The following is a 13,091-nucleotide window of genomic DNA, read 5'->3' on the forward strand; positions in this document are numbered from 1 at the left end:
GGACAGAGGTCTCCAACCTTGGCAAGACTTGTGGACTTCAACTCCCAGAGTTCCTCAGGTAGCAAAGCTGGCTGAGGAACTCTGGGAGTTGAAGTCCACAAGTCTTAAAGTTGCCAAGGTTGGAGACCCCTGTTCTAGGATACATATATTCGCCTTCATTCGATGGAAGTGAAGTTGTTGGTAAATGCAATGATCAAGATTTGTCTCAAAGGTGCATTTTTTTTCTTTGAAAGGCAACTGGACTATTTTTTTCCTTGAGGAAAAAGAAAAAAAATGTTTCGCTTCTCATTCAAGGAGTTTCAGCAATTCTGATGAAGGCGGGGGATGGAAGGATTTTGCAGGCATCAACATTTATCCTTTTCCACTAATCAGTCTTTTCTCTCTGCTACTCCATTCTCTCACTTTCCTTCTGCATTGAAGAGGTTGTCAGAAAGGGCCAAAGGATGGAAATTAGATTATCCATTGCATGATGTTGCCTAGTTGTTGAGGTCTGCAGGCTATTTCTTAAAGTTCATAATGCACATCCATCATTTCACGGGTGGAGTTTGTGCCTGACTTTTTTGGAACAGCATCAACCAGCCTGAGCAAAATCATTCCTCATGGGTCAAATAATGCCTGGTTGTAGAACCCAGCTGCTAATGGGTAAAAAATTCCACTGAGCTTAAAAGAAGCACAAAACCCAAAAGGAAATAATTCCATCAGACAGTACAGTAACCAATATTGTGCAAAGAATGGATTGTTTTCTTATTAAACTGGGTGTACATTGCAAATAAAAAAAAGCCCTTGGTGTTCTCTAAGCTTGTTTTCTTGCAGACTTTACATTACTCAAATGAGGCAACATCATTTGGAAAATAGGTTTATCTTTAGTAAATAGAAACCAAGTTTTTAAATAAGATTAGTTTACACGACATGCCTGCAACACCATGTACTGGTTGACAACGGGTACAGAAAATAGTGTGCAACCAATAGCAACAGTGTAGGCTTGGCTCTATCAGAAATCAAACTGACAACCATCGATTTATTTTTTATTTATTTTTCACATTTCTGAACTGCCCATCTCCCTCAAAGAGGATAGCTTTTCCCCAACAAATCGCCATCAACAAATAATTTTTCATGTTCTCACCACACATTCTATGTTTACCTTCCTGTAATAATTACCTTTGCCAGCACAAGGTTTGATTTTCCTTGCTCAACACTGTCAACAGGCACAGGAGGATAATGATGGGGTACCGTTAACAGTGCCGCCCCCCCCTTCAATTGACTGCGTAAGGAAAATTAAGACTTTTTTTTTTAATAGCTCTGCCCTCAACTACATATTTTGCAACCCGTGATAGGATCTTTGGTGCATAACAATACAGGTATGCAGAGCTTCTCTACCTGACGGGGAATTCCCGGCTGAAACTAGATTCTCTTAAATGAAAAGAAAAAAAAAAAGAAAAAAACTCTTTCAGGTGGTTTCCCAAGGAACTTTTAGGAAAGGGAAGAGCCGGGTCTACAAAGCGGGTTTATCATTCTTCAGCGCAACTTCACAACGCCGCAAAGCTTTCCTTGTAACCGTTTAACACGTGATTAGAGTTAAGCATGAGCCGGTTTCCCCGTTTTGCCTAAAATACCCTGTTCTCAAGTTCTCGTAACTTCCTAGGGCTGTAGTCCTTAAACATCCTTCTCCGCTTAGCGAAAGGAAAGAGGCGCGTGGGGTTTGTATGTGTGATTGCACGTATGGACAAGCCAGTCTCCTTCGCGAGTACACTTAAAACGCGTAGTAAGGCTACAAAGCCGCCCCACCAAGGGTGCGAGAGGCAGGGGCAAGCCTTGAGGTGGGGGAGAGGAAGCCAGCTCTTGAAAGGCTACGCCGCCATCGCCAGTCCGACGGACTTCCCTGCCCCGCAGCTGCGTTTTTCCGCGAGGCTGCGCAGGGTGACAAATTGAGAGCGAGCAGTCAAAGCGGTTTGTTCCTCCGCCCTTACTCCCCGGCGGTTCAGAGGCGGAGCTATAATAGTGTTTTTTTTATTGCTTCCCCTAGAACCGACAGCCAATTTCTAGCAGCGCCTTCGGTCTTGGCGCGCAAGCTGTTGGTTCTCTACCACACACACCCCACCCGCATCTCTCTCTCTCTCTCCCCTTCTCCGCTACTCCCTGAGCGGAATTGCCATGGCTGTCTGGAGCGGGTCCGATTCCGTCCCGGCAACCTTGGTCAGGCCCAGCTTGACCTCCGTCTCTTCGGGAGAGCTGCAGAGTCTTCGGACGTGCAATTGCGAGATGGCGGTGTTACCGCTGCGGCAGCTGCTCTCCTTACAGCCAGACTCCTTTCTGCTGCAAGGGGACACTCTGGCGGTGCTGAGTCCGCTCGACCGCCAGCCCGGAGGCGGCTTTACGGTGATAAGCGACGGGTTTTTCCAGCTGGATGGCCGGCAGCAGTGCAGGCTCACCGGCTACTTCAAGAGGTAAGCAGACGCTTTTCTAATTTTCCTTCCCCGCGCTCGCCTTGATGCCTTCTTAAAATACCTAGTGAGGGGACAGGAATCGCATCCTACAGGTCGCGGGAAAAGAGGGTCTGCCACTTACAATTTTTATTTATTTATTTTGGAAACAAAATCTACCTGTTGCATGGCTACCTGCCGGGTGTTTAGCCAATGATATTAGAACTAAAAGCCATAAAACGGCTCCTTATTTGTGGGCCTCTACCACAACGACTAATCAGGCTCCAAAAACTGAATTGGTATTTTGGTGTATCTCATTTGCAGGCTATTAAATGCTAGGGCCTTTACTGTTGCTTGACTTGGAAAGATGGGAGAGGGATTTTTATTAAGGGAAGTAGGCTTGGAGGAGAGAAGCTGGTGCCTTTTCCTTCTCAAAAATAATTTGCCCTGCATTAAGTTTAATGGCAGAAGAATACCCCCTAACCATAGTCCTAAACTAGGAGCCAGATTGAATAGATGTACAGGATGGTGTGAGACCAGACAAATATACACTATTGCAAAAAGCAATAGCCATTTCCTGGTTAATAAACATTATGCATAGATTGGGTAAGCTTACCAGTTGATGCTTATTAAATGTAGGACACACCACATTCTGCAGTTTATTTTAAAAACTAAAAGCAATCCAGTAGTAAGGTGGAGCCTTCTGTGGGTTCTTCAGCCAGCCTTCTCTGTCTGGAGTACTTATTTACCATGACTAGTATCAGGCTTGCATTTCACCATGTGATTGCTGTTTAAAAGACCTGATAGCAAAAGAACAAGGACCCAGTAGATAGAGGAAATATTAAATATCAGCTGTGAATATAGCAATAATCTCCTATTACAATACAGTAATTCTCTACTTTTTGTGTTTCCCTTGGATCAGTCAAGACTGCCACTGAGATTAGAAACTGATTAATTTTCCAAAGAAGGACATTTGTGAGTGTGCTTAAAGACTACTGAGTCCCACCTGAACTATTTCTTAGTCTTATCTGTGTTATGCATACCACTCATTCACAACTTAATAGAATAATTGCTCCAGGGCCTGCTTTGAAGGGAGGAATCAAAGAGTAAACCTAACTGAGCAGGAGGACGCCTTGATAAAAAGGTCTTGTCTCATCTAGATAGTACAGCCTAGACATGCTAGAGCTACCAACAGTAGACACAAAATGTGGTGGGTTGAATGGGACAGACTGGGTGAGTGAGTAGATGAGAATTCCAGTTGCTGAGAGAGAAAAATGCAACACCAGAGGTTACCAGAGATGGTGCTATATACCACCAGGTTGTTGGTTAATATTTGCTCAGCGTGGTTCTCCAAAGTTGGAGATTTTAATGGAACAGTTGTGGATTCTATTTGTTATTATGAAATGAACTGTACTAATTAAACTGTGCTTTTATTAATAAACTTAACTCCTCTTCCACCAGTAACGTGTGTAGTCACCAAAGCAATGAGGCTTTATTATTATTATTGTATAGCTTCCTCTAGGACATTCTAAAAACTTCTGCCTAGGGGTTTGTATGTAAAACAAGTAGACTATGACTTCTTTGTTAATTAATTCTGATGTGTTTAACAGAATTGTGTAACAAGTTATTCTTGCATACTTTTGTTTTCTTTGTTGCCTGATAAGACTCATAATATAAAAATTTGGCCTTTCAATGATAAGTAAACAGATGTGACTTTTCCTCTACTTTATGAAGGTATCTCTGTAAAGTACATTATTATGGCATTATATCTTATCTAGCCTTCGGAAACTTGCTGTAGGAGAAGAAGCGTTTGAAAATTACCTTTTTATTAAAATAAATGAGTCATTGGTTCTCGTCCAACAGTACCAAGCGGTGACACCCTTCATCTTATTCTTGGCATAACACCTACCAGTTACCTGGCAGAGTTCTTTCTGCACAAGGCAATGTAATTTAATACTGTTATTAATAATCCAAAACCAATAGACATTGAACATAATGTTTAAAATTTAAAATTCATTTTAAAATTATGTGAAAATCAGTCAAAATTGTGAAGGAGACACTTATTTTCTATAAGTTAAATCAGAAATTTCACCACTGCTAGAGTGCCACTGAATACAAGTAGACACTTGAATAGGACATGAGATAAGGATTTAACCTCTATCTGAACAAAATCATAGAAATGTAATTTTCCAATAGGAGGTTGAATAAGATAGTTTGGCTCTATACGGGAAGTAAAGGCACTGGATGTGTCTGAAATATTGCCTAAAGAGAGTTTGTATTGCAAAACGGTTGAAGGGTTTCATCTTTTGGAAGTGAGAAAGACATAATATAACATAAGCCCTAAAGTTAATTTGGTATTTGTTTTTTGACTGAAGAGAGCTTACTTTTTGGTGATCTTATGCACGTACCCTATATAAGTTGCAATCTTGTGTGATATCACACACATGTTGTCATTTGTTTCCATGGAGATATCTATTAGATTAAGTCATTATGAACAAGGGCCTGTTATGCGAGCACTTTGTTGGAATCTAACATTGTAGCAGGCTGCTATACAGGCTTAGGTATTCAAAAGTTTAAAAAGGTACAATAACTGTTTTTGGCTTGTTGGCCTGACCATAATAATAAACCAAATTGAGGTGCAGTTTATGTAGAAAAAGTAAACTAGGTAACAGGCTATAAGCATATGCTTACATAAAAACAAACAGGGAAGGAAGGGCAGTCATAAACATAAAACAATGATAAAAACATCTCTCAGTTTTTGTCATGAATGGTTTTTCTGATTTCTGAGAAATTGGAGCTTGCAAACGGTGATTTCAATTTTCCATTACTTTTTCCTTTTAGAAAACTGTACCATCTTAACTTGTTCCTCACATTTTATGCACTGCACATGAATCATTTTCAATGGATAACCAGCATGTCTGGGTTAGCTGACTCACGGATGCCTGTTATTGCTTCTAGTTCATTTCCAACTTTTCTTAGATCTAGCTGGCAGTATTTTATTCCATCAAACTCATTAGCTCTGGTAGCAAAATGAAACACTCAGTTTTACTGCAATATGCTTATAAAATAACTAGTTTTATTTCTAAACAATAGAATCTTCCACAACTAAACTGTTTCTGGCAAGGAGAAAATATATACCATAGTGTTGTCAGCCATTACAGGGAAAATGTTAGTCAAGCTAGATAAACATATACCGTTGTATGCAATTAATAAATACTTATTAAATTATTTGTTTGTTTGAGCAAACAAAACTACTTGGCTAGTCCACAGAACTATTCACAATTGCTACCTAAGTAAGATCAGGATCTCTTGGTTAAAATATACATAGTTAATTAGTAAGTTTTTGAAGTTATGTATTGTGAGCTATATACATTTAATTTTTCTGCTTCTTTGGCCTAGACATGGTATGTTGTACTGATTATTTGAATCTGTTTTATCTGAAAAACTTAGCAGAGTTAAGGAATGCTGATTTTTCTGCATTACCTTGACTACAGCTTTTAAGAGTATCCATGGATCCGAGCCATAGTTTATATGAAAAGGAATTGAATCAGTCTGTTAAAGTTGAACCAGAGGTTTCTAATTTTACACTAATCTGGATGTCTTACATAGGAATAAAGTTTTTTTTTTTAAGATGAAGTAATTTCATTCAGGTACTTCTATCCAGTTCACAAACAAATAATATTCAACCAAATAGGTTACTTAATAACAGTACTGCTTAATTACGGTATGTAAAATGCTCAGAAAATTAAGCAACTGCAAGGGCCATTAAGTGGACAGAGCAAAACAGCTGCCTGCCAAAAGGAGGTCAGACAGCTCCCCTCCATGCATGGAAGGGAACACCTACACTGGGATGGAGAAATGAACCTCATTTCTTCAGATTGCAAGTTTCATTTTTCCAGCCCAGTTCAGTAGTTTATTTATTTATTTATTTATTTATTAATCATACTTATATACCGCACCATCTCCCGTAGGACTCAGGGCGGTTCACAGGCATATTAAAACAATATAATAAATAAGCATTAAAACCCAGTTATTGTTCCCTGTGCGCATGGAAGGGAACTTCTATGGTGGGCTGCAAACATTCAGCTTGGATTCTAAAGATCTGAGCTTGATTTCTGCCCCTCCCCCCATGGAGGGAGGGGAAATTCATTCATTGGGCAGCAGCAGCTGTTTGCAACCTGCCTGCCGGCTTCCCCATTGACTTTCTGAGGAAGCCAGCAGAGAAGATTGCAAATGGCAATCACATGAGCCAGACACCCAGCTCATGATCACGTGACTGCAGGGGATGGGTGCGAACGACATTATACAAAAGCCAGAAGTGTATGACAGACCACAAAGCATCCTTTCTAAGCTGTCATAACTTCAAACAAGCATTAAACAAGCATTTATAAGTCAAGGACTACCTGTATGCAGAATTAGGCTAACAGCTCTGCTGTTTTTCTGCTAACATGCCTTTACCTCTGCCTCCCAATTGGAGAACCTTGGAAATAGTTGTTGCTAGTAAGTTTAGTGTAAGAATGGAAAACCTATGGCTCTTCAGATATTGTTGAATTTTGGTTCCCAGCATCCTTGAACATTAGGCGGACAATCCAGGACTAATAAAATTGTAACTTTACCGTATTCCCTCCCTTGTTTTGAGGCTAGTGTCATCTGAACCTATGCATCCTGTCTTTGACTAATCAAATGATAAATGATCCTCAGAATGTTAAACATTCTCCAGATAGGTGCGAACAGAATCAGTGTACATCCTGTTTTGATATATTACGGTATAAATTATCCAAATTGGCATTTCCAAGCCACCCTGGTTGGAGCGCAGCAGAGACTGTGATTTCCTATGGGCATGTTTCATGTTAAGCCATTAGGTTGATTTACAATATTCACCAGAACTATTATTTCAAAAAGAGTGCTTTGGAGCACATCAAAATGCAGACAAGTTCTTAAAGCTGCTATACCTTTTCCTGGGACATGCAGTTGTCATTAAGATCCTAGGAAAAGGGTAGTTGCTTTATTTTAAGTAATATTGCAGGTAGGAGCTGAATTTGCATCCCAATGTGTTCCAGAGCACTTCTTGGAATGAATTTGAAGCTTTGCATAGATCTTCTATTTGTATAATAGTGAATCTGTATTGCTACCATTTCCTCTTTTTCCAGTTATTTTTTTGGAGAAAGAGGAAGACTTTGGTCAGGATTAATGTCATCTCAGTAGTGACCCAAATGCTGCTTTTCTTAGTTGTCCTGACATCCTCCAAAAATTATCTTTTCCATTTTTTTGCTCCTCCTGTAATTTTAACACATTTATTAACTCCTTTTCCTACATAGGGTGGGCCATACAATCTATGGTGGGACAGACTGTGAGATTTGAAAGAAACTAAGTGAATACTCTAACTGCTTTTAAAGTTCCTTCAAGAACTTATCTTGAGTTCACACAACATTGCATTTTTAAATTCTACATTTCACCAATGGCTGAATATTTACACTTTATTTTCTTGAACAGGCACGTACAGTTGAATAGCCATCATGATTACAAAAACTACAGAGAGACTATATTGGGTCGGCCATTGGTGTTTATCATTAACATCAGAACAAAATATAATTCTTCAAAAGGTATGTACCATAAGGCTATTGTAAAATGTACAGACTGATCACCTTGCTTATAAAAAGATAATTAGATCCTTACTTTAAAATGGCATGACTAAATTTGGATAAAAGAGCAAGTTGTAATGTCTCTGTGAAACTGGTAAGATTAGATTGCAAAGATATGAAATATTTAATTTTATAACAACATGGCTCTTGCTGTAGTAGAACTACATTTAAAAATGCTAACTTCCCAAGGTGCATGTCGCTTATGAAACTGCTTTAGCATACCTTGGGTTCTTACATATGGTTACGTAGGTTGCTTTTCTGTAAGAGATTCTAAGTAGAACAATAGCACTTTCAACTGAATCCAAGCCTTTCCCCAGCCAGCTGCAAGAAAATGGAGTAGTCTGTATAACTTTCAGCAATTGAGCTTGTTATACTAACAAAGGTGCTATTCATAAGATTTACTAAAGTGAAACAGGATGATAGTCATTGCATCTTAGAAAGTCAGAGGACAAGAATTCTGTTCAGTATTTAACTCTAGATCTGACAATATGTAGCATAAAAGCATTAAAATATAAAATAGACTTTAAATAAGAATTCTCTGATATGGCTTATTTGTTTTGAAATTTTATTTTGTCTCTCCTAAGATTAAAACCATTTATAGTAGAAGGCAATAAAACAATTTAGCTGACTTTGAAACATCACTAATAGATCTGTTAATAATTAAAACAGGAAAAAAAAACCTAGTGGATTTATTTATACATATTCCACATTCTTGTTTTAATAACAATACCAATATTAATTTGAAAGATATTTACAATTAATAACCCTTTAGAATAATTATAATTAAATATTGATAATTGTAGTGTTATAGAAAGCTTTATATAAAGTATTTCCAATGCAACAGTCCCAATTTTCATCAGGATGCACCCCAAACAACAGGCAGATTGATTAATCCTAAACAGTCCAGATGTAATGTCATAAATTGAGATATATGATGTGATTTGCCTCATTTACCTCATGGCATCATTACACAAATCACAATGACTTTCATATGTATTATGTAGTTAAGAGTAATGGACCTCCCCTCCCCCTAGGAATCTGTTAAAAATGATTCACTGTAATTCAGTATAAACTTAAAATGAAACCGATAAAACCACAAATTTCTTGAAAAGTTGTAAAACGAAGGCTATCCTGCTCAAATGCACAGTTGTCCAATTAAAAGCTTTGGAGAACTGAAATAGGGTCAGCATAATTGTATAGGAGGGAATTCAAACATACTTCCCTGTACTGTATGAAATGTTTCTAAACAATTCTAAACAACAGCAAGATAAGAAAATATTTTAGAAAGTGATAAGGAAGTCTGAAGAAGACCGAGTTCTCCATAAGAATGCTTTCTTAGGAACGTACAGGTTCAGAAAAGATATAAAACAAAATGCCTGTTTTGTAACGAATAGAACCACCCAGGGGCAAAATTGTTTGATGTAAAAGCAAGAAAATACTTGCGATCTGCAAATGTTTATTGTTATTGTCTACATTACCAATGTCAAATCCCATTAGAAAAAACGTACGCTTTGCTTGTGAATACTCGACACCCAAAGATGAGAAGGCAAATTGAGAACAGCATGAACAATATAATATCATCCGTGATTGGGGAAAGCTATAAGCTTCAGGTAAGTTGAGCAGATTTTTTTGTTTAACATAAGCTTGCTATCTTCAAGTTGGCATTTTGGAGGAGTTTTAAGGAGCAAAGGACATTGCTCTTTGAATAAATTAGAAAGGCAAAGGCTTTCCCCTGGAGGGACAGCCATAAATCTACCCAAAGACAGTAAAAAGTGAATGTGAATTCAAGTTTTGTAATGTTTTGCTATGTGGCAGCTCAGGCCTACCATCCAGCAGTTACTAAAACCATCTTGTTCCTGGAGCTGGGGCTCACTCCAAAAGCCGCTTTTAATTAAGCTCTAGGATTCTTTGGGAGAGAACATGTTCACATGCATATGGCTATATGCATAAAATTCAGTGGATGGCAACATTTCTGATGATCTGTGTAGAGATACCGTGTTTTACTTCCCTTCTCCCCCATTTTGTAAAATACAGTATATCCAAACAGGTGTTATTCTAACAAATGTTTCTAGCAACTGGGGTCTTGCCCTTAATTCTACTGTCATCTCTATACCGCTAAGCCCTCCCAAAATTCTGGAAGACTATATAATATTTGACAATAATACCATGTATAGAGGAGGAGGAGAAGAAGAAAAGCTGTCCAAGAATGAGTTCAGGCATTATAATAGCCATGAGGCCTGTTGTTTAAAATCAGATTTCAAGCTGAAAAATGCAGATGAAGTGCATTAGTCACCTGTTAATATTACTGGTATCAGATTTTATCTACCATTCTGGAACAAAAATGTAAAAGCCAATCTTCAGTTCTAAAGATGGGAAGGCTAGTTGAATCTCAAACTTTTAAGGTACTAGGATTTAATACTACTCTAGACATCCATGCTAAATACCTGTTTGTTTATATAACAATTGGGGGGGGGGTGTCATTTAAATTTTTGGAGAATGAGAGCTACTATGTCATGGATAGATATGGCTGCAATTTTGCAAGCTCTTTTCTAAGTTTCAGAAGCATAGTTGTTTTTTAGAAGTTACATTAAATGTAGAGTTGCAATTTTAATGCATTTCCTATTTCAAAATGGGAGGAAGCCATGAAGTTAGTTTTCAGAAATGGTAGCTGTAAGGAGCTTCAACAGGGAGGAGAGGAACAGGCTTTAAGGGCTGCATCCATTCATTGAGCATTAGATCAATCAATAATAATTATTTTTCTTTTCTCTGTACAGTTTAACTTCCAAGATGTTGTAAAGAAATTTTTTCCTTCAGAAGCCTATCTGGTTCATGAAGAAAGTTTAAGTTTCTCCTATGAGTTCAAAATTGATGCCTTATTCGATTTCTTTTACTGGTTTGGGATCAGCAAGAGAACTGTTTCAGTGAATGGGAAAGTTCTTAATTTATCAAGTACCAATCCAGAGAAGAAAGAAATTATAACTAAGTTTCTGGATAAAATGAGTGAACCAAATTTGCGTTCAAACAGTTTTTCAGACAGGAAGTTCAGCATTATCTCTAGAGGTGAGTTGGTAATATATTATGACATTTTAAATATTACATTCTTCATAGGTAGAACAGCTTTATTCTATTATTAAATTCAGTACTCATTGCTGTTTGTTGACACAATGGACTGTGTTTCTGCAATGTGGTAAGACATAAGCTGGAGATTACAAACCACTAGGTTTACATACTTTTTCAGTAATTAAAAATTAAATTCCAGTTCGGCCAGCGAACTGGAATGTCTGGAAATTAAGAGTGTTTTGGATCAATTAGGAATGTTTTGGTCAGGATAAAGAAGTTTACTATTTCTTTAGACATTACCTATGTATTTGTATTATCTTGCAGTTTCAATAGATGATGTGTTTAATGGCAACTTGACATCACAATCAACTTGGATGGAGTCTCCTTTAGCTCTCTGGACAGTTGGGTCTCAGAAGTCTGGAGACAGGTCAAATATCGAAGTCTGATTTTCTTAACATCGAGAAAGATATTGAAAAAAGAAGGAAGATAACCACATTCGGATTATCTTATTGCAGAATGCAAGAAATTTCTGCCTTTTGTTGCAAATAATAGGATGTATCTGCATTCTATGTTGCTTTCATTGATTTCAGGGCAAGACTCCTGATTACTAAAGTGTTATTTACTGTTGTGTTCGGCGAGCCGCCATGTTAAATGAGAGACGGTATCCTATTGGTTAAGACGCATGGCAACCCAATGGGCGGGAATTCTTAGTGTGTTGATTGGCTCTCCTGTTTGACAGCAGGTTTATATAAGAGCTGTCAAACGCAGGGTGCCAGCCATTATTGTTTTGAAGTTGGCTTTCATTAAAGGTTGCTTGTTTACTACGCTCGTAGTCGCCTCAGTAATTCCTCGAACCCAATACACAATACTGGCGACGAAGGTGGGATTCTGAGGTGATTAGCGTTCGGACCGTCCAGAATTTCCCTCTTCCGATTCGAACCGGCCGTTCGATGGCTCCGCCTGTGTTTGCCCCGTTCCTTGTCAGCGCGGAGACGTGGGAAGCATACGAAGATCGTTTTGAATGCTACTTGGAAGCCCACGATTACACCGGTCTGTCCAGCAACCGTAAGCGGGCGCATTTCTTAAACGCGTGCGGTCCTGAAGTGTTTGCCACTGCCCGGGCTCTGGTGGCCCCTCTGTCCATTCATGATGTTCCATGGGATACCTTGAGGGAGAAGTTAAAGGCACATTACGCGCCAACCCCGTCCCGAATTGCTCGACGGTTTAAATTCCGGCATCGCTTACAAGAAGAAGGGGAGCCCCTGAATCTATATATAGCCTCCCTCCGAACCGCTGCCCTGGAATGCGAATTCCAGGACCTAGATGACGCCCTGTTGGAGCAGTTAGTCTGTGGCGTGAGGGATCTTCGACTGCAGCGGCGTCTGTTAGCGATGAAAGATTTAACTCTCCCGATGGCATTAGTCGAAGCACGAGCTGCCGAGATGTCGGAAAGGTCTACCGCTGACATCCGCGCCCAAAATTCTCCCAGTCAGTCCACGGGGGTACATGACGAAGACGACGATCCTGCTGACACCTCGGATGAGGAGACAGAAGTGGACCGCCTGAAGACCTCACCGCCCGGAAAGAAAAGGCTGCAAAAGAAGAAAGTAGCTGCCTGCCTCAGCTGTGGGGAGTTTCATCCTCGTGCATCCTGCCGTTTCCGTTCCGCTATTTGCCGCCACATATTGCCAGAGTTTGCCATTCTGCTGGGCAGCCGCCAGATGAGTTAAAGTATCGCGCCCCAGGGAAGCCCCCTATGGGTGAGAACCGTCTTGATGTTGCCCAGGGCATGGGCCCACAGAGGTCGTATTCCATCAGCATAGTCCAGCTGATTCTAAGAAACTGCCGCTGACTGTAAAACTGGAGGGGGTGGCATGTCCCATGGAAATAGACACGGGCTCTTCACGGTCCATTATTTCTTGGGCTATCCTCAAGCGGGTAGTTCCTTCTTTTCTCTCATGCCGGTTGC

The 13,091-nt window shown here is 39.5% G+C and overlaps 1 protein-coding gene across 1 annotated transcript; it reads left to right on the plus strand.

Annotated features, from left to right (window-relative positions):
• Positions 1-2,003: 2,003 nt before the first annotated feature.
• On the plus strand, positions 2,004-11,946 carry MEDAG (mesenteric estrogen dependent adipogenesis). Its single transcript, XM_058186343.1, has 5 exons — positions 2,004-2,444; positions 7,914-8,023; positions 9,560-9,672; positions 10,837-11,122; positions 11,447-11,946. The coding sequence occupies exons 1-5, from the start codon at positions 2,152-2,154 to the stop codon at positions 11,566-11,568; spliced, it is 924 nt and encodes a 307-aa protein (XP_058042326.1). The 5' UTR covers positions 2,004-2,151; the 3' UTR covers positions 11,569-11,946.
• The last annotated feature ends 1,145 nt before the right edge of the window (positions 11,947-13,091 follow it).

This window comes from Ahaetulla prasina, chromosome 5 (genome assembly GCF_028640845.1).
Source record: "Ahaetulla prasina isolate Xishuangbanna chromosome 5, ASM2864084v1, whole genome shotgun sequence".
NCBI lineage: Eukaryota > Metazoa > Chordata > Lepidosauria > Squamata > Colubridae > Ahaetulla > Ahaetulla prasina.

Excerpts from the sequence above, each read along its gene's own strand:
- MEDAG (XM_058186343.1), top strand. The coding sequence starts at position 2,152 with ATGGCTGTCTGGAGCGGGTCCGATTCCGTCCCGGCAACCTTGGTCAGG. Across the intron at positions 8,024-9,559 it reads AAAATATAATTCTTCAAAAG|AAAAAACGTACGCTTTGCTT; the intron begins GTATGTACCATA and ends AAATCCCATTAG. Across the intron at positions 9,673-10,836 it reads GGGAAAGCTATAAGCTTCAG|TTTAACTTCCAAGATGTTGT; the intron begins GTAAGTTGAGCA and ends TTCTCTGTACAG.